This window comes from Lutjanus erythropterus, chromosome 6, assembly GCF_056507025.1.
Source record: "Lutjanus erythropterus isolate fLutEry1 chromosome 6, fLutEry1.hap2, whole genome shotgun sequence".
Taxonomy (NCBI): domain Eukaryota; kingdom Metazoa; phylum Chordata; class Actinopteri; order Lutjaniformes; family Lutjanidae; genus Lutjanus; species Lutjanus erythropterus.
In genome coordinates this window covers 18,981,505-19,002,825 of record NC_139322.1, presented here as the reverse complement: position 1 = coordinate 19,002,825, position 21,321 = coordinate 18,981,505, and the positions used below count along the sequence as shown (strand labels likewise).

The 21,321-nt window shown below is 38.1% G+C and overlaps 1 protein-coding gene across 1 annotated transcript; it reads right to left on the bottom strand.

Annotated features, from left to right (window-relative positions):
• Window positions 1-403: 403 nt before the first annotated feature.
• sp5l (Sp5 transcription factor-like) lies at window positions 404-3,089 on the bottom strand. Its single transcript, XM_084721000.1, has 2 exons — window positions 2,892-3,089; window positions 404-2,244 (listed from the first exon to the last, which is right to left on the bottom strand). The coding sequence occupies exons 1-2, from the start codon at window positions 2,943-2,945 to the stop codon at window positions 1,201-1,203; spliced, it is 1,098 nt and encodes a 365-aa protein (XP_084577126.1). The 5' UTR covers window positions 2,946-3,089; the 3' UTR covers window positions 404-1,200.
• Window positions 3,090-21,321: the final 18,232 nt, after the last annotated feature.

The window sequence follows — 21,321 nt, the reverse complement described above, 5'->3', positions numbered from 1 at the left end:
CTGTTGACTCAATCCTCTCCATCGAGAGAAAGAAAACACTCATTAAAAGCCACATGACTGTGAACTTGATTGCAGCAGGCGAGACAAACAGCCCCATCAATGGATTGAGTATTTACTTTGAGGTGTGAAAATCTTTGAACAGCCCACCATGTTAGGTCTTCTTTTAGGAGCTTCTTCCTTCACACCAACGGCACAATGAGCAGCATTTGTATTCTGAATGCAATCCAATTATCATTTAAATAAAATGTTAGATCTTTAGGAGCTCAGGGGGCATCAGAAATTCACACATTTACTGAATGAGCTAAGAAGGTTAAAACCATTGAGTCTCACTGTCAGTCTTAGATATTTACTTCACAATCAGGTGTCGAGATGTAAGAAAATAACATTAGTAGAAACAGAGAAATTGTTTCGGCAAGGACAATGTTTATTAAAATTTACATGCGGCCATAACCCCAATAAAATTGTTCATGATATTTATACATAATTTACAAAGAACTTAAAAATTTTAAATGTTTGCTAATCTGGAGCGATGGTGCTTCCCTCTGCTGTGTAAGAGCAGACAAGATAAATCTGTAGATCAAAGACTCACATTTCATGAAAGAGTTCCCTACCTTGAAGCAGACAAATTAGGATATGCTTTGGAATAAAAATCTAATCACGAACAGCAACAGAGGCAGTTTCCCAATTCTGAACCTGTTTCTGAGAGCAGAAATTATAATTATAGCTGTACTAAGGCATACATTTATTTGAACATGATAATATGGACAACAATTTAAACCTTGTAAAAATGTTTTGGAGTCTGTCACATATTTCACATGGATATAATATGTACAAATTATCTCTGATTTTCACATCAGTTGAAATTTAAACAAGTTTTAAAGAAATCAGTTTTGTTTCATGTGAAATATATTTGAAAGGTCCACTGAATTCAGCCAAACAATATTGCAATATCACTGAAAAAGGCTTCAAGTATTCTTTAAAGGTGCCTCGCTTCAAGCAGTACACATTTACTCTGATTAAAAAGGTCTCTAAATATATTTTTAAGGTTCTACTTGAAGTCAAAAGTAGGTCTTTGACAACAGAAGATGTCCGGGGAGCTTATTGCTTACCCTCTATAGTGCAAACCTATGGCAGTTTAAGTGTGAGACACACAGTCTGTTCATTGATTGATTATTATTTCTGATTGATGGACCACAGGGATTACTCTCTCTTGATATTGGTGAGCAGAGGGTCCGTGCTCTGTGAAGGCTGCCCTGACCGGCTCTTCCTGGTCTGGTGGGTCTTGACGTGTTTGGAGAGGTGGTCGCTCCTCATGAACCTCTTGCCACACTGCTGGCACCCAAAGCGCTTCTCTCCGGTGTGTGTACGCAGGTGCCGCTGGAGCTCGTCTGAACGGGTGAAGCTTTTCCCACAGAAGAGCCAGTTACAGATGAAGGGCCTCTCCCCAGCATGCCAGCGCAGATGTGCCTTCAGGTGAGAGGTCTTCTTGTACACCTTGCCACACTCTGGGATGTGGCAGATGTGCAGTCTCTTCTTCCCGAACTCCAAGCCCCCGCCGTTCGCCTGGCAGTTGGGGCACTTGCAGCGGCGGCAGCGACGTGTCGAGCTCAGCAAGCCCTTGGATGTGCCCTGCAGGAGAGCAGCAATCTGCGGCTGGTGGCCCAAAACCAGCTGTCTGCCAAGAGAGAAGGGGTGGTTGGAAGGGGTGGCGTTGGTTTGGGGTAGGCTCCACCACTGCTGCCCATCATCCACGTGGCCTCCAGGCAGGTGGTGCCTGGCTGAGGAGTTCTGAAGGAAGCTGGGGAAGTTCTGTCCCACACTGTTGTGCTGAGGGTAGTAGGTGCCGTTGGCCTGAGGCTGCGAGGACGACAGCACCTTGACAGGGGAGAGTTCGAAGGAGTAGGAGGAGGGAGGTTCAGCCGGAGGGGTGAGAGGCAGCTCATGGTGGTGGTGATGATGGGGATGATGGTGGTGGTGACCCAGGCCAGACTGCATGTGTCCGGGGAACTGCACCTTGGGCACAGTGAAGGTCATCTGGTGCGTGCTGAGGGCCGCAGCGCTGGGCGCCATGTCATTGCTCCAGAGTTGAAACATCCCTGACGTGGAGCTGACGGTGCCCTCGTAGGGGAACTGGGAGCCTTCGGAACCCATGGCGCCTCCCACCTGCCAGGCCTGGCTACAGGTGGTGGCCAGGAAGGAGAGGGCGTTGGGTGCTCCCTCTGGAGAGGAGCTGGGTGTTCGGTCCTGTGAGGTGACAAACAAACGCACAAATTAGAATACATGGGCCACTTTAAAGACAACAAAAAGTTTTAATTCTTCATTCATTTAAATAATCTAGGGTTGCAAAGTTTGTGCATTTTCCTTAACCAATAATTGATTAATCATTGCAATACACAACTTTAAAATATTTTTTTCTCATTTTCATTTTTTTTCTTGTGTTTTTTCTTGGTTTTTTTTGTCATTATAAGTTTAAGTCCTTATTCAACAAATTGCTCCAGCTGACATTTCTATACTATCAGTTAATTATTAATTAATATATTTTTCATTGGTCGAATTCTTAACGGTGATTACTCAATTCATGATTAATCATTTAACATCCCTAAAATAAACATTTTCTTATACACTACCATTCAGAAATGGGAAATATCTGTAATCCAAAATAGTTTAAATGCATTTTAAACATTTAAATAGCCTTTGTCCTGCTATTTTTAAGCCTCACTTGTCCTTTTGGTCCTTTCAATGTTTGCAAATGTTTTTTACTAAAATAAGTTTGATTATCATGCAGATCAAGCACATGATGCATTTTCATTAATTACGCACAAGTTGTGGCTTTCTGCACCACAAAAGCAGGGAATTAATGAGTAAAAAATTATACTAATTATACGACAAACCTGTAAGAAGGTGTGTAAAAAGTTGTCAGTCCTCTGTATCGCCAGCGCAGCCATCTGTCCTGCTCCTTCTCCACGCACCTGCAACACAAACTGCGCCGAGAGGCGACGACGCACAAAGTCTAAACTAACAGCTCGGAGCGCAGAGAAGAAAGATGCTCACATGCGGGTGTTGGATGACTCAGACACTCTGGCACAACAGTCCCGCGTCATTCAAATGTCCCTCAGTCCACTACAGGTTAAATGTTTTTAATGTGTTGTTGGCAGTCCAGATGATTTGGTGCTGAAGCGGTAGAGGATGCCCGTGTGTCTGAAGTTTAGAGGCAGAGAGGCGCGCAGTAAATCCGTGCGATCATCTCAAAGGCGCCTGAGCTGCATCTTCTCTTTATAGAGAGAAAAGATCCTCTCAACGGGGTCTCTCTCCAGTATGATGCAGGAGAGCCAGTCAATAGAGAGGAGATGTGAGGGCGGGAGGAGAGGAGAGGAGGGGGGGGGGGGGATTGTTTGGTGAAGGGGTGGGCTACTCATAATTTCACTCAATTTCAACCAAATGCTGACCCCAAGAACTAACTCCGCCTCCAATTGTTCTGGGAAAAAGGATTTGAGGCATAAAAAAAGAATCCTGTAATATTTTCATCTCAGATATCTATTTGAACTTCTTTGGACATCATGTAGTTCCACTGCATTTCAAGCAAACTCTTACAACTACATGATAAAAAAAAAACCCCAAACATTTCAATGTATTAACATTTAATGTTTCAGCAACTTTCAATATCCACATTTAGGAGCACATTTTGCACAAGAATAAAATGCTTAGTCTGTTAAAAGATCTAAGATTAATGTAGCCAACTTAGTCAAAATGTTTTTCACTCTGGGAGTATTTGCATACTGCCTCAACTCCACTGTGGGAATTCAAGTAAAGATAGTAAATACATGGATTTTTTATTTTTGGCAACAGTGATGCTGTGTGAAATAAAAAAGGTGGAAAATGATCTTCATTCAATACATATCAGCATAAACAACCATCAATATAAAGAATAATTGATTCATACTTACAGAAAAGCATAAAAGTACAATTTTACTTGTCATCATACATCTTTCATCACTTAATGCAACAAAGTTGGATGACCAATAAAGTTTATGGCAGAGAGACGATGTCAGGCCAAAAAACATGGGTAAATTTAATTTACGTTTTGTTAACTTGCACTTGCTGCTTTCATCTTTATCTGCATTTTTCTCATACTATCCCAGATAAAAAAAAAAAAGTTAGAAGTGTAATTTAACAATACAAGAGTTATTGTATATTCTAAGTATATTCTAAGTATGCTATCTTAATTTTAAGTAGTTCTTAATATTGAAAGTATACCTTCACAAGGTGTCCTGTCATTAAGTTCAACTTCAATGTCCTGCAAATAAACACACTAATTATTCAATACTTAAAGTTACATTCCAGTGTACTTTTAAAAAGTCTACTAAATTGCAAAACTTATAATGGTAGATTAGTGAAGCATACTGATGATTAGTCTGACTGCAAATACACTCAAGTATGCTAAAAATTTTATATACTTGTAATTATATAAATATTTAGTTATTTACCAGGGATGTTAAATGTTATGCACCAATGTACCAAAGCAAATTCCGTGTATGTGAGAACCTACGTGAAAGTAAATCCCAATTCTGATTCTGATTCTAATTCATGAAATTTCTGAACAATAGATGCACACATGCACCTTTACTTTAGTTGACTTTGGCATTAATGTGCTTAATTCTGCTTAAGTAATATAAACTGTGCACTCTGGAAAAAATCATCACCCAGCAGATGATGAGCATAAAACCTTTTTGTTCAGAGCTGAATAAATACAAAGACAGTAGTTTGGAGATGATTTAATTCACTGCTTGATGTCACATACCAAACTTTTTGTTTCTTAACACTGCAGCAGTGCAGCTCCTAAGCTCAGACACGCCACAAAGACAGTCACACAGTATTTTCCCTCACAAAGCTAATTGATAAAACTCAATCAAAGCCTCAGAGTTCTCACCAGTGGGTGACATGTCAAATAGGCTACCCTGTGTGACATTCTCACATTTCAGAGTTCAAGTAGAGGCCGCTTCAGATCTGCTCCATTAAATGCAGATTGAGGCTTAATCTCATTCTGTAAGTCTGTTCACCATTACAATGTTAAGAGTTTAAAACCAGGCTGGGAACCTGTTTCTCATGTAAATTCCAAGTTCCTCACTTATCTACTTCTGCATGTTTCACACAGCCTGTGATTCTTAAATAAACATACTCCAAGGAGTATTTGATAACTTTAACCTTATAAATAGATTTGTATAGACAGGTAAAGTTCCTTGTATTACACTTAAATTGTAATTGTTGGAATTAATGGTTTTAAAAGGGAATAAAAGGCAATGAACACATCACCAAACTGTAACATTTGTTTAAGGCCTTTTTTGAAGTTACTGGTGGGAAAGCAGAGCAGACAGTGCAGTTTACATTATGTCTTTGACAGAGAGACACCTCAGCTTGAAACTGAAGACTTTTCCAGACTCACAACGTACAGACCGCACAACTGCAGCCTGTTTATAAATCACACAGATTGGGTTTTCTTTATAGGTGGGACAATACTGAGCAAATGCAAATGAAAATGTGTGTGGAGCAAGAGCACTGCTGGGTGTTTGTGGTGATCACATACAGGTGCTGTCTGCATACTTCAGATGTACAATGCTTATTCAATCTTGTGAAGGATGATGTTGATGGTTGAAATATAGTCTCGATAATAATACAAAAAAGTCAGAAATCAAGGAAGGCTGGGGACAAAATCAAATATCACAATAATTTTGACCAAATACCTCAATATCAATTATTGAAGGGATGACACGATGAGATTTCTGATAAATAATCACCAATAATGTGGATGTAATGAGTGGGTAAAGGCTGAGGCTTCAACTAAATATTATTTTCATTAACAATTTATTTGCTGATTATTTTCACAATAATGAATATTGTGAAAAATGCTCATCGCAGTTTTGCAGAGCCCACATTTGTGCTTGAAAAATGACTGAAACAATTAATTGATTGACTAATCTGTTAATCACCTAATTGTTGTTGTAGCTCTAGTGAAGGCAAATAACAGATCAACTGTCTGGTAAATAGAGCCAGACAGACATGGCCAATACTATGACATATGAATATATAGGCCTATATCGATATCAGCATATTTGTCTGTTTTTTTTTCACAGAATATGATGCAGATTGTCTTTATTTTATTACATTCATCTTTTAGTTTTCTTAAATATGTGAAAGTGATCTGATGTCATTCTGGATTTTATATATGTAAGTATTTAATATTGGAATCATTTTACTCCTTGATATCTACACTGACCCCAAACATTCAATATCAGTCAGGCTCTACTGATGGGTTCAGAAAATTACATCACTTTACTGTAATGCAGCCTTTAAAAACAGGAGAAGACAACACTTATGCCACATCACAATATAAACGTATCAAAAATCTGAAACTTCATCTAGTCTCATATCACAATATTTTTATAATATGTTATATTTCACAGCTGTAAAGGTAAGTCTCCATCAAAAACAAATCCAAGGCTCATCGCTGTGGGGTTAAATCTGTGTGTGGGAATTAAAAAATGACGACGATGGCAATATTTCTCCCTAAGCATTATTTACTAGATATTACAGCAAATTAATTATTAGATTTAGCAAAGGCAGCAAGACTAAGAAAGGTGGATTTCAGTGAGTTATAAATGTTAGGAAAGCCTCTTCCTTGCAGTTAAAAAGAGACATAGGTAAAATGCACACATAGATGTGTAGAATACAAATCCCCTGTGCAAATCTAAATAAATAAGATGTAACTGCAACAGCATTGAGGAAAATAGTCTAATTCCAAATTAAAGTGAACATTTAGGATGAAAGAAAACAGTAGTAAGGAGGAAAAAGAGAGCGCAGAGGACATGAAAACAGGAGTGTATCTTGGAGGCAGAGGTATACTATGTCTCTGGTTTATTACGGAGCAGAAGTTGTTAATTACCCTGATTCTTATTTCCTGTCCCCTCTCCCCCACGCCACCCCACCCCCACTGTACTGCCTCCCAGATGAGTGGCTTTGAAGTGCAAAGTACTCTCTCCTCACTTTGAACTGTGAAAACAATGCTCATGTGGTGGTGCTTACCTTCCCCATGTTACCTCATTTAAATAGACCTGGATACGGCTTCCACAGTTTTCAAGGGAAAACTCATTTCCAGAGAAAGAGGTCCCTGTGTTCATTAAACAGCTGGTGAGATTGCCGGTAATCAGGCCCGCTCCGTCATACGTTACAGGCAGGCTGCTCTGCAGACTGGGTGGCTACCAGCAAATTCAACTTCAAAACTGACACACAGACTAAATCCCAACAAGGTGCAGACGCTCTAATGCACCGATTTCCAAATAGAAAAACACTGGAAATACATCCAAGATAAATATAACAGACTTTAAAACTCAGCAGGGGTTTTAATGTTCTGAAATCTCACAATTCTGGAAGAGTTCTTTTGATCATTTTTGGAAGTAGGAAGTGACAAAGACTTTGTTACTGTACTTAAGTAGAGTTTCATGTATCTGTACTTTATCTGAGTATTTGTTTTTATGACAACATTTGTCTTTTACTACCTACATTTGAACATAAATATCTGGACTTTCTACTCCTTATATTTTCAAATAGGCTCATTACTTCATGTTTAATGCAAGGAAATTGTTTATTTCTTTTTTTTTTTTTTTAGACAATATTAAGACCAATTTAAACCTAAATAGATGATATAATGATACATGGAAAAAATGATTCCAAAGTGTATCCTTCAGAACGTATCGTGCACATCAGACGTAACAAGATGAAAAGTAAAATATAAAACAAGTCAAAACCGACATAAAGCATGTAATGATGAAAATGACGTAAAAACACGTAACAAGACAAAATAACATTTAACATGCAACAAGATGAAATTTACATGAAAGTTGCGACAAACCCACGGAAAAGGACGTAACAAGACGAAAACAATGTAACACGATTTAACACAATGTAACAAAACAACAAAACAAAAATGTGTTTAACACGTAACAAGATGATATCGACATAAAAGTTGCAACAAACTGATGGAAAAAGACGTAACAAGATGTAACAAGATGAAAACAACGTAAAAGATGTAACAAGGTGTAACAAGAAGAAAGTGATGACATGAATTATGTAATGAGACATAAGATGAAATGGACGGAAAATATGTAACAAGATGAAAAACTACTTAACAAGCTGTAACAAGTCAAAAATGGCGTAAAACATGTAAGTACACATCATGCACGACATAAAATTATGTAAAAGATATAACAAGATGATAACACGTAATAAAATGAAAAAACATTGTGGGCGCCTTAGTACAGAGAAAGAGAAAAGGGTTACTTTTGATTTTAGAATTAGAGAATATTTCAGAGCCGGTTCTTTCTTACTTTTACTTGAGTAAAGAAGTTGAATCAGTACTTCTACTTTTACCAGAAGCTTTTTTTTCACACAAGTATCTGTACTTCTACTTGAGTAAAGAATGTAATACTTTTGCTACCTCTGCTAAACGGAAAAACACCAGAAATACAGAAAAATATAAGAAGAGAGGTGTCCTTTTGCTCACTGTAGAAAACAAAAGGTGTTGTTTGTGTTGTAGACATAATCTTACTCTTAAGCTCAGAACGTAGAATATGCAAGTGGCTACTCAAGCTGTTTTTATCATGCCTGGGGGGCAGTTTAAAAGCCTCAGATCACTAAATTGTCCCAGCTGTCTTGACCATCTGCACTCAAAAAGGGCAGCTATGGAGGAGAGCTGCCTTTGTACTGGTGGCCATGTCAAAAAGCCAATTTTACAGCACTGTGCTGCTGACTCAATGGCCCTCATGTGACAAATGTGCCCTAATGGATGAGACAGACAGCATGTAAAAGCCTGCTGCTAACTGTAGGGCTTCACTCTTTAACCATTCAGCAGTCCAAGACGGGACAAGATGGGGCGTAATTACCATGACACTCGGTTTCATGGGGATGAGGAGCAACACCAACAGCTGGACTTTACAGTGCAACAATCTGATACCTCATTCAGGAGTCTCTTTCCTGTTTCCTATTCAGTTAGAAATGTGCGTGTCAGTGTGTGAGCACTTGAGAGGGAGATACTGAAGAGAGATTGATGTACAATCAGGCGCATTGATTCAGAAGGTTCACCTCTGTAGGCTAATGAAGAATTTACAAATCACATCGATTATGATGCAATGTCAAAACTTTTCGTTTAACTCACAACATGTTTTTTCATCAGGCCTGCCTCCTCATCTATGCAGATACATGCCATCCTCCATCAGTGAACACTGTGGAGATGGAAAACTTTAACACGCACTTGCACCTTCCTTTAACTTCTTCAAAACTTTTCTCTCACCTAACCTCAGAATAACCTCTGCTCCTAATTCCCATTCCACAGCGAAATGTCATTGTTTCTTAGAATATGGCGTAATTTATAGATATAATTCTCCTTCTCTGCTAATCTAATCGGCTTCTAAATTGACAAACATGTTAAAAATAATAAAAAAAAATAAATTTGTACACATTTAGAATAATCAGAGATTGACTAACATTTGGATGCAGTTTAAACATTCAGTTATTTTCTCACAACTCAGTTTCTGTATTACCTCATGGTCACAGGCAAGTTCATCAGTGACTAGACCCCTAGAGAGGTTTTAGATTCGCACAATAAAAATATTGTAGAAAAGGCAGATAAGATCACACCACTGTCATGTTCTGGAAAACCTACCTACCTAAGTGTTTACACGACCGGTTTCCACAGTGTCTCTGTGATATGGTGTGACTGTTACAAGTCTTTGGATTGTCCACAGGGAGTATTGATGACAACTGTGAAGTATTGTACCGAGCATCTCCTTTGGCCAGACGACAAATTAATTTGGAAAGCAAAGCCTTCTGAAGTCAAAATGGACCAAAATCATCAGCACTTGACCAGTCAATTAAGTGTGCAGCTTTATGTTCATTATTTTAAAGGTCCCTCTAGGAAGGACATTAGCAGTGGCTATAAATGCTATGATACATCGCATCAGATCATCTGTTCTGCAATTCTGTACTCGCACAATGTAGTGTGACGTACAGTATAACCATTTTACAAGCTGCATATCTGTTCCTGCCAGTGCTATAGTAACATTACCTTTTGCCTACAAATGTATTTTTTATTCTCAAGTCAGTTCATTTTTCACAGTTAGTCTGGCACATATTGTTAATAGTATCTACTGTTTGTTTTGTATACAGGCGAGTGCTTTTGAGCATTTTGCTAATCACCTTAAATAACCGTTAGCAATGTTAGCAAGCTACCTCAAACACTGACCAGCTGTGGTTTAGGTGAAATAAATCCTTAATCCTCAGGGAGAGGAGCGAGAGGGGGTCAGACATCAGAGAAGCAGCAGGGAGAAATAGCATGTACAGCTAGAATATTTTCACTTCTAACTTGGTGAATGGTTTTCCTTTTGACACAAACCAAGACATTTTTTTTATATTTTGATTCTGTTAAGTTTGAATGAAGATGATGACACTAGCTAGCTAGCTAAAGTTGCTAATGGTTATCTAAGACACTGAAGTGATTATTAAAATGATGAAAAACACCATTTAGGCCTACAAGATGCACAGTAAATGCTGTTAATAGTATGTTCCAAGCTAAGTGTGTAAACTGAATTAACTACAAACTGTGACTTAAGGATGAAAAATGACAAAGTTTTTTTTAAAACAAAGGTAAAATTAGCATCGACAGGATGTAAACAGACATACAGCTTGTAAAACAGATATACGTCACACTATATTGTGCTTGTGTTGAGAATATCTATTGTATCTGTCCCTATCAAATAAACATGAAATGAAATGACATGGGAATAATACGATGGTGAATTAATTCTGAAAGTAAATCATTCAGTCAGATACATACATTTTTCTTGGAAGAGTTCAATCTCCAAAATACCTTAAAGATCAAATAATTAATTAATTTATTTTTACATATAGGCACAGTAGTGTTTTAACTGCTTCAAGGGATTTCACTAAAGGTTTTACTTTGGCTTTGGCTGATAAGTCCCATCACACATAACTAGTAAATTTTAAAGCACAAATCACAGAATTGCAGTAGTTTTGCATTGCTCCTTGATATCACAGCAGGATTCTGTTATATGATTCCCACCCCTGCATTACAGTCTGCATTGCTAGGTGTGTGAGAAGTAGAAAACTATCATAATTCCCTCATCTCTTGTCCATTAGCATGTTTGAAAACCCCAAAATCTCCAGTCTTGGGCAGACACAGGCAGACAGCACGCATCTCCACTTGTCAAAGAAAACTTTTATCAATACCAAGAGCACTTGAAGTTTGTTTGCATTTTGTTTTCCAGCACTCTTAACAACTTCAGAAGTCAGATCACAGGAGTATCTGATCAAAGCGCTTCGTGGTTAGTTCTGGAAACACAGGAGTGCTACGCCACGCTTTGATACTCCACATCAATATTTCAATTCAACAATCACTTGACATGCACCCATACTCCCAGAGACGAAAGACGAAAGGGGAGAGAGAGAGAGAGAGACGGAGAGATCCAGGGAAGACGGAGGGGGTTTGGGAAGTACATATGAAAGAAATGGATTGAAGAAATCGCTGCCTTCTTCACCTTAGTGCTACTGTTATATAAAATGAACTGAGATGCCCTTTACAGTGCTAATGTAATATACTAAAATCTTCAGTATGGCAGCCCTAGTTAAGTCAGTTTCATCACGTAATGTGCAGATTTTTGTCAAAACAACAAAATTTTGTGTACCCTTGCAAATTCATGTCACAAAAATAAAATGAACCGTAAACTAAAATTCACTTTTTGATCAATAGACTCAAGATTCACAACAACCTCACTTATCAATGAGCACTGAAGCTAAAACACTTGTCACAGAGTGAAAATCTGAGCCGAGGATGTGTTTCATGTTTTATCAAAGGAAAGTAGTACAGGAACTCTGCCGTGATAAAGATGAATACAGTCCATCTGCCAAATGTCACTTTCATGGTGCTTCATAATCATTTCATCATCTCGACAGGATATGACATGCTTTGAAGGTTTCGGCCTATAAAATATGGCGTTTGATCTGAAAAAGAGACTTGTGGCAAAGTTGTGTGAAAAGACGTGTCGTCAATCAAGAGATAATAAGTGACACTGCTGATAGCGAAGCCTGAAGTGTGGTTTACAGCAGAGAAATAAACTGAGTCATTTACAATCTGTTGGTTAAACATTTTGGAAAATACACTTATTCACTTTCCTGCTGAAAATGAGATGAAAAGTTTGATACCACTCTCATACCTGTCTGTTCAATAAGTTTAGTTTAGCTTAGCATGGAAACAGAGAGAAATAGAAATAGCTAGCTAGCCGTAGTCTCACTTTCTAACAATCATAGGGTGTAAAAACAACAAATTGTAGGGTTGTGGGGGCAGAGCTTATCTTTGACTACAATTTCCGACTTGGCTCAGTCATTCACTGGTGTCTTGGCAGTTGTTCTGGGGTCTTTAGACACATCTCTCACTAGTTTTCTTTCCAGAGTCTTTGAAATATTTCGCTTCCTACCTCTGCCAGGCTTGTTCTCTAATGTGCGTCTCTCTTTGAATTTCTTGATGATACTTCTCACTCCAGTTCTTGACACTTGGAAACGCTGTGATAACTTTGTATATCCTTCTCCTGCTTTGTGAGCATCAACAATTCTTTCTCTAAAGTCTAAACTGATTTCTTTTGTTTTTGGCGTGATGCTTTCTCAACTGACAGCTCAAACCCTTACTGAAGTTTTTATACTGTGTGCAAATTGTTTTAACTTGACTTTACAAGCTTTGAGCATTACAAGGTTAAAGCACATCATTGCACAACAGTAGTTTGCACTGTGGCTCAATAAAAAGGTCACTTCTTAAGGGAGATAATAATATTGACCCTGGTAATTTTGTTTCCTCTGAAATAATTCTGATATTATGTGCAAATAGAATAATTTATGCTTTCTAAAGAAAATTTGTATTTTTAGAACTGCTATGTTGGAAATGACTTGCTCTGTTAAAAAAGCACTTGGGAAAATTTGGAAAAAAACTTTAAATTTCATAGGGGGCTAATAGTTGTGCCCTCAACTGTATGTCATTCACATGAGAGAAAACACCTACAACTATTGTTAGTACTCACAGCTGTCAAACTGGCATGAAAGTGTGGGGAAATTATGGCTGCACCTTTGCTGCCACTCTTGTGCAACAAACAATATCTGCCTCGCCTCATGGAAGACTCCACTTAATGTGCAATGAGTTCACAGACAGTGTGTGCAGGCACACAGGTGGACAGGTATTAGGCTCATTACATACTATACTGGACTTTTTTTTCTTTTTATCAGTTTGGTGATTGTTGTCAACAGAATTTCAACAACAAAAATGCTTCTGAAATAACGTGTATGCATCCATAATGAACTGGAAGGCAAACCAGAACAAAACCCATGTTTACATATTTTTCAGCAACAAATGAATCTCCATATAGAAACAGTATGTTTGTTCAGTTGTTGTGTATGTGTATTTGTTTTAATTCACCTACATATTTGGTGATCTTTATTTGTTTATTTGATAGGGACAGTGCCATTAATCAACATCAGTATAAAAAAAAAATCCCGAATTATGATGAAAATTTTCATCCATGGTCCCTTGGCAGGTAACAAAAAACATTACAAATGATAATGTACTAATACGATGTACAAATATACAAAACTCAGGTAAGAAAGACAACATACTATGTGTAACATGTCAAGTTAAAAGTGATCACAGTTTTGTATTACTTAAAGCCTTTGTTTAAGATGGGTCTTAATTGTGGGTGGGTTCATTCTGATCAATATTTAATAAAAGACACTGAATGTCCTGTTGGTGCCAAAAGTATCCACTGCCTCAACCTTTCCGAGCTGTGATACGTTTATGTTAATTCATATCCTCAACACAACATTTAAAATTAATGATAACTAATTTACCAGCAAAAATATGAATTGTTTATTCATAGGACTTGTTGTGTAAATTCCCTAAAAAGATGAATTCCCTACAATTGCCTGTCTGTACAATGCCACATAGAATGAATAATAAAAAAGCCAACGCAGAGACAAAAGAAAAAAGAAACAATGGGATTATCAATCATAAAGCATCTCCAAACGCATTCAGACAAAGGTAAATAATTAGCTGTAGCACTTGACAATATCATTTACAGCCATCAGTGTAATGTTGGTAATTGTAGCATGCAGGGACCAAGCCTATTGATCTTATAGCTGCGTTCAGTGGCTGTGGGAGATGTGAGCACCTGTCACAGTGATATCAGCGTCTGATCTAAACCACTGTACTCAGAGGGGACTGACTCCAGAAGGAAGTGGGAATAAAATCGCATTAGTTATCAAAAGACTGAATTCTCTGTCTGTCATGCTGTATGTTTAACCCTATTTAACCCCACAGGGGATAATCTACAGGAACTAAGGCCCCTTAAAGTTGAGAACAAAGCACAAGAATGTTTTCATACTGTTAATATGTCTATTTTTTTTTTTAATGGATGGTGTAAGAAAATATTGTACTCCAAAATTTGTGTTTTTGGTTTATGTTTGGATCCTCCTCAAAACCAAAAATAGTCAAAATGTAGGCTTCTCCAAAAGGGACAGCTCTGAAAATAATTACCAGAATGCCACCGCATTTGGACTGGATGAACAGGTTTTTCATACAATAAAGCAAAGATTTCATCAAAACCTTTGTCTGGCTTTGAAATTTATACATGTGTACATAAATGAATTATAGGCTGAAATTTAAAGGGAAATTAAAAATAAAAAAAACTATGCCTGTCATTATCAAAGTAAGATAGCCAATTACATAAAAATGTAATTTATATGTACCAAAGACTGTTACCTTGTCATAAAAGTTGATTGACCTTCACCTTCTGATGTTACTAGTTACTCCTCTTAACCAGCTAAAAACAAAAGAAAGAGTGTCTCAAGAGAGAAGAAAAGTCTATTGAACCTCTTTGCATCAAATGTACAGAATTTTTTGTTTTAATCTGTGGGTTGTGCACAACTGTATATTCTTATATTGCAAAAGATATGTGTGTATATATATATATATATATATACATATATACATATGTGTTTATACTGTATGTTCCACAGACTATCTTGTCATAAAAGTAGGTTATTCACTTCACCTTCTGATGTCACCAGCCTGTAACAGGTAACGAGTGGAGCCAGCACTTCAAACAGACAACAACACTGGGGCAATTTGAATACCTATGTAAATGTGGACAGAAAAGGACACAAACTATAGATAAAGACAAAACATCAGAAACATTTAATGTAAGCAGGTTCCACAGACACTTCATGATTTTAAATACACTTTTCTACATATTTTAATATTTTCTTTTAATAGAATATGACATATGAATGCACAGTTTGTGAACATCCTGTCCAAATTAGGTGGCATTCTGATAATTATTTTCAGAGCTGTCCCCTTTGGAATCGCCCACATTTTCTCTTTTTTTAGTTTTGTGGAGGATCCAAATATCATCATCATCAAAAACAAAATGTGCAATCATGTTTCCATACAACTATCCATTTTAAAAATTAGACATATTAAAGTTATGAAAAAACATGGATTGTTTGACCTCAGGTGGGGTATCTCAAAAATGAAAGCCTTTTTTGGGGACTTGTTCTTCTACTATGTGTAGAATATTGTTGTTGTTTGTGCCTATAGTAGAATTAAAAAAGGAAACCAAACCCAAAATGTCATGGATCCCATTTCATAAACATTACCCAAGAAACCCCAACATGCCATCTGGGATGAGGGACTCACGTCGGTATGGTAACCGGATCTTATGGCAAGGCTCCAGCTGAAATCAGAAATGCAAAGCAGGAGCAGGAGATACAAGGGCTACATGTGCAGAGGAGTGCCGCACAGCCAGAGCAGTAGATTTATTTGTAAACGTACGCCTGTGATGCCACTATCTGTTAAGCCCCTCAGTCAGCTCAGCCTGCGTAATGTGAGGGGAAGTGTCACCCTGTCACCACCATGCCAGGGATCAGCCTGCTGTTTGTGTGTACCGCCAACCAAGCCAAGCTTTGAGGAGGAGGAGGGGAGAGAATGACACGGAGGCTCTTTCATCTAATCCTTGTGGTGTAATTTGCACCTCAGTAAGTTTAATTGATGACTACTGATCAAATGCTTGCCTTTGAAAATAAAATCTTTGGGATTGTTATTTTCCCCTTCAACCTGCAAAAAGAATTCTTAATGTACCTGATGAGAGGTTTCTAACTGATGGATCCGTTTTTCAGAGTTTGAACTTTGATACAGCACATTGAACAGCTACAGTCCTGCCAATATAGTGTGAATATCTCCTTTAATTCAGTGCGTTAACTTTAGATTTAAACTATGCAAACTTCCAGAGCCGGCTGCTGGCAGTTGTTTAAGGCCACAACTGTTAGAGGAGGCCGCACGATTAGTGTGACTTCCAGTGTTGCTCACTCTGCAGCCTCAGTGGCCTTGATACCCCGTCCACTCTGGCCAACCTGATTTGTCCATTTCCTCCTTTGGTTGAGACTGTGCATGGATAACATTCCAGGCCTGCTCCTCCTGTGTGGTGTTAAGTTGACTTGCTCGCTTTAATTTTGTAGTCATGGTAACGCAGGTTAGCTACCAAGCAAACAGCAGGAAAAGAAGCTTGTTTTAATGAAAAATGTCTCAGCTAAAATTAATAATAGACTTGTTACTTGTTAGCCATCTCACCAGCTATGGCTACGTTCAGTTGAATTCATGAAAAATCAAAACAAAATTTAAAATTTTTAACATAGCTAACAGAGGTGGGGAGTAACTAAGTACAAATACTGTAGTTCATTACTGTACTTAAGCAGAGCTTAAGTGCTTTTTACTTTTCAGAGCCTTTGCTTTCTCACTTCTACTTGAATAAAGAAGTTGAATTTGTTCTACTTTTAGTCCTTTTTTTTTTACACATTTATCTGTACTTTTATTTGAGTACACAGTGTGTGTACTTTTGCCACGTCTGATAGCTAACAAGCAAAATATGTATCATTAATTTATGAGTAACGTGTGTGACTTAGTGGTTGCACTGGGAGTGTTTTGAGGCCACAAAATCTTGTTCAGGATTCCCAAAATCCTGAGGCCGGCCCTGAGAACTTCATTTACCAAACTTGGACAGACTTTTCTTTCAGCAGCAGTAGCAGCATATGCACCTGGGCTGCTGTGTGTGCTGCTTCCTCCAGAGATCCAACCTGAGCATCAACGTCATTCAGACAAATGGATAGTGACAGGCCAAGCTTATCAGTGTCAACGTCAGGCTGCTCTCCGGGACTTTGATTCCGCACTTTTCCCACAGCTGAACAGAAGGCTGTGCTTTGCAAAACAAACCAACAAACAGGGAACCTGAAGAGTGTGATGAAAGAGTAAACAACATGGCCCGGTAACATGCCCCACAACCATGACACTTCCTAAGTAGGTTACCATGGAGGGTAACCCAATTTAACACGTGTGTCTGATCAGAGTCAGAACATGCTGAGAACTTCAGGAAGTTCTCACCGCCCCGGCCCGGCGCGGCCAGGACTGATGAAGATTGATCTGTCTCAGGACCTTGGCCTTGAAAAAAATCAAATGGGCCCAGCACTAATGCCCTTGCACGTGTACAAAGCAGTTCATTATCAAGAAAAATTATAGGGAGTCAATCTATTGATGTTGCTTAACTAATTGTAAAGCAGGGGGATTCAAAAGCAGATGTTGCATTTCAAAGCAGTTGTGAGCAAGGAGACAGGTTATGATTTATGCTAAAATGTGTGGCTTCAAAGCGTCGAACGCGGCTTCTAAACAAATTGAACAAGTCAAGCGCTATTCACCCAGGACCAGGAGGGAGCCCAGCGCATGTAGATCAGAGGCGCACGGCTGCCGCCTGTAATATCACTCAGTGGAGGAGGGGTCCCACCGGGGGGAAGCAGCACACAGAGGCTAACACTGAGCGCTGCTCGCACAGAAAGGAATTATGTACGAATGCAGCTGCAACACCTGCGCAGAAACTACACCCCCTCCCACCCTCCACCCTCCCTCTGCTCCCCTCCTGGAGCATCATCCACACAGGGGGAGTGGAGAGGGGTGGGCAGCACCTTGAGACTTGACATCCTTTCTGTGGATGGCACAATTATTTGGGAGGAGATCGAAGAGTTGGTAGAAGATGCGAGGCCTATGTCAACATACTGATGCAATTTTAGTAAACATGGATAAAGCCGGGTTACTTGTTGGGAAGATTGGTGGATGGGGGGGAGGCTTTAAAATGTGTTTATCACTGTTGTCTGCTAAATGAGGCAGGCTGCCTGAAACAGATGATAACTGACTGGACTAATCTCTGATCTTTCACTAACATATGCTTATATAGAAATAAAGGAATTAAAAAAGTGGGAATCATGGATTCTAATCATAATTTTACATTTGATGAATTGTTTTCTGCATTTAAAATAGACATAAAATATATATTTTAATGATACTGCCTGTGTGAAGAATTGCAAAGGATCGGTGTATCATCCCGAATTTTACACTACAGAAAGTGTTCCTCCTTGTTGACGCTGCCATACATGTAAAAAGACAGACTGCATGGACTTCTCTCATAAGTCATTTTTCCGTCTGTTTTCTTCTATTTGATGCAGCCTAAATTGGGACGGGAGAAACGAATTGCTAAATTTTTAATTAACTTCACAACATCTGCACTTGTGCTTTGAGAGAGCAGCGAGATTTCCTTTTAACCTATTCCAGCACATTTGCACACCAAGGTAAATCTTGATGCTGGCACTCTTACAGAAAGGAAGAGAAAAAAAAATCAAAAATGGAAATGAACTCTCACTTGTGTGTGCAGATCAAAGAGGCAGAATTATTCAACTTTTTGCCATAGCTTGATCTTCAAAAAAGAAGAGAGGAAAAGTAGGGGAGATCTAGATGGATGAATCAGTTTGAGTTAGAGTGTTCTTTAGTTGTTTTATGAGCTTTCGTTTTCTCATCTGATCCATTTACTTGTTCATCGTGACTTTAATGTCTCAGTTCTGGGCTGCTTCATTGTGCAGGTAAAACAGACATATGTCTATGTGCTGCTTGGACTAAACTCCAAAGTATCCTTTAATAAAAACTTTCTGGGTTCTTTCTATTAATTTTACAACTTTATTTTTTTAGTATTTTTAAGTTCTCCTGCCACTGGTATTTCTAAAAAAAAAAAAAAGAGCTTAATGAAAAAAAAAAAGAATAAAATATTTTTATTTATTTTAATAACTTTAACTTACTAATGTATACAATTTTTTATAAACACAAGAAATGCAATTAAGTGCTATGAGTGCATTAAAATAACTTGGTGCATAATTATTTGTTCTCATGTATTGACACTGTTAGGTCAGATTACTTTGAGATGTAGCAAATCACTGAATACAAATTACATGGCAGTTTTTGTGATTAGTAACTTAATCCATTGGATTGAAAAAAAAAGTCTAATCTGAATACTTCTGAATTACTTCAAAATCAAACATTGAAAATATTGCATTAAAGACACAAACTCAGACACAAAAAATTTAATATCCCATTAATACTGTTTTGGAATTATAAAGATCTCAAACATCCATTGTTGCTGTTAATATTACAATAATAATATTAACTCAATATGTGGAATTGTTACAAATAGTTTTTGCACAATGTCACCTCTCTGCTGTGAAATAAAGTGCCTTATAATTATTATTGCTTCTTTATGCAAAAGAATTAATCAATTACATCAACAGATTCAGAGGGATTCAATCCATTCCCCTCAACATTATTGTAATATATAATATATCTATTGGACACATTTGTGCAAAAAAGCTTGGCATTTATACAGCACTGAGAAGTGCTTCAATTTTTACAATATTTGACAAAAATGACATAAAGTAAGGGAGGAGAGAAAAAAAAAGGAACCAGACAAAAGCTGGGAATACTCGTCTAACCCATTCACCTGCTCACCCAGGACTACATGTAATTCAGTTTGTGTTCATTTTATTTATTGTTTAAGAAAAGAAATAAATGGTGACCTTATTTCTTTTTAAATCACTTCAGTCTATCATTTAAGGTAAATGTTTCTTGAATCTATAACATAACAGTGAGCCACAGCTTCACTGGAGGAACTTCAGCAAGTTTTTTAAGCTGCTATTAGCCCATAGGAGTCAAAGTGTTATTGAGAAGTGGTCAGTTTTCTAAAACCTTCTGATATTCCCAATATAATCACTTTAGTATGTCTCTAGTGGGATTTTCTGTATGTTGATGTTGAATATTTTGTTCCAAGGCTTTCTATGTCGGGGCAAAGTACAAAACTGTGGGTTTAAGTGGCCCGGTGGAACTGACATTTGTAGCAGAGGGAAACATTGGGGAATATTTTATTGAATTTAGATTTTCAATAGTATAAACTTTGCTGCACTTTAAACAGCATCAGGCAATTCCAGACATTTACAGAGAAAGATTATACTGTCAACCTTTGTCTGTTTTTTTTTAGATTACTTACCCAGCTCATCCTCCCAACCATAGACCCCAGATAACAGGGTGCTAATGTTTTGTAGAACATCGTAAATGTTGGATATTAACTTCTTTGTAACCCCTCACCATTATTATTCCAATCAAATAATCACACATGGTGAGGTAGCACTTCATTGCCACCCCACTAGAGAGGGCTGTTGATGAGGCAACAAAAGTAAATAAAACATACTGAAGACTTTCTGCTACAGGCTTTAGCATGATCACATCTCTGCAGAGTTAATATTTGCAGTTTCACATGTAGAATTTTACTGTAGGAAGAGGTTGATCTACTATTTGGTTAAAGGCATCTTAAACATGACTCCTACTTTTGATACCTTCCTCTCTGCTGTGAGTCTTGTCAGGTTAGAAGTCTATTGAAATTGGAGCAGGTAGTGAGTCCAGCCCCCCTTCCCCCAGTCGCAGGCATCTGCACGAGCAGCCCTGACTGATGTGGGTGATATCACAGCACACCAAAGCTCCTTCAACAAATCTCCCTTTGATACAGCACACACAATGCTGTCTCTATAGGAAACCCCCTAACCTCTCTCTCTCTCTCTCTCTCTCTCTCTCCCTCTCTCTCTCTGTGTGTGTGTGTGTGTGGGGGGGGGGGCAAAGTCTCTAACAGAAGAAGAAAAAACTGCTAAATGAGACAAAGATGTTTCTGGATATAGAGGAAAAAAACATTGGTGCATTTGCTTTATCGCGTCTCTCCACAAGAGGACACTGCTCCCATATTGTATGCGCTCCCTGCTGCCACTGAACATCAGCATTTCTTGTGTTTCTAGTTTTTGAGATGTTGA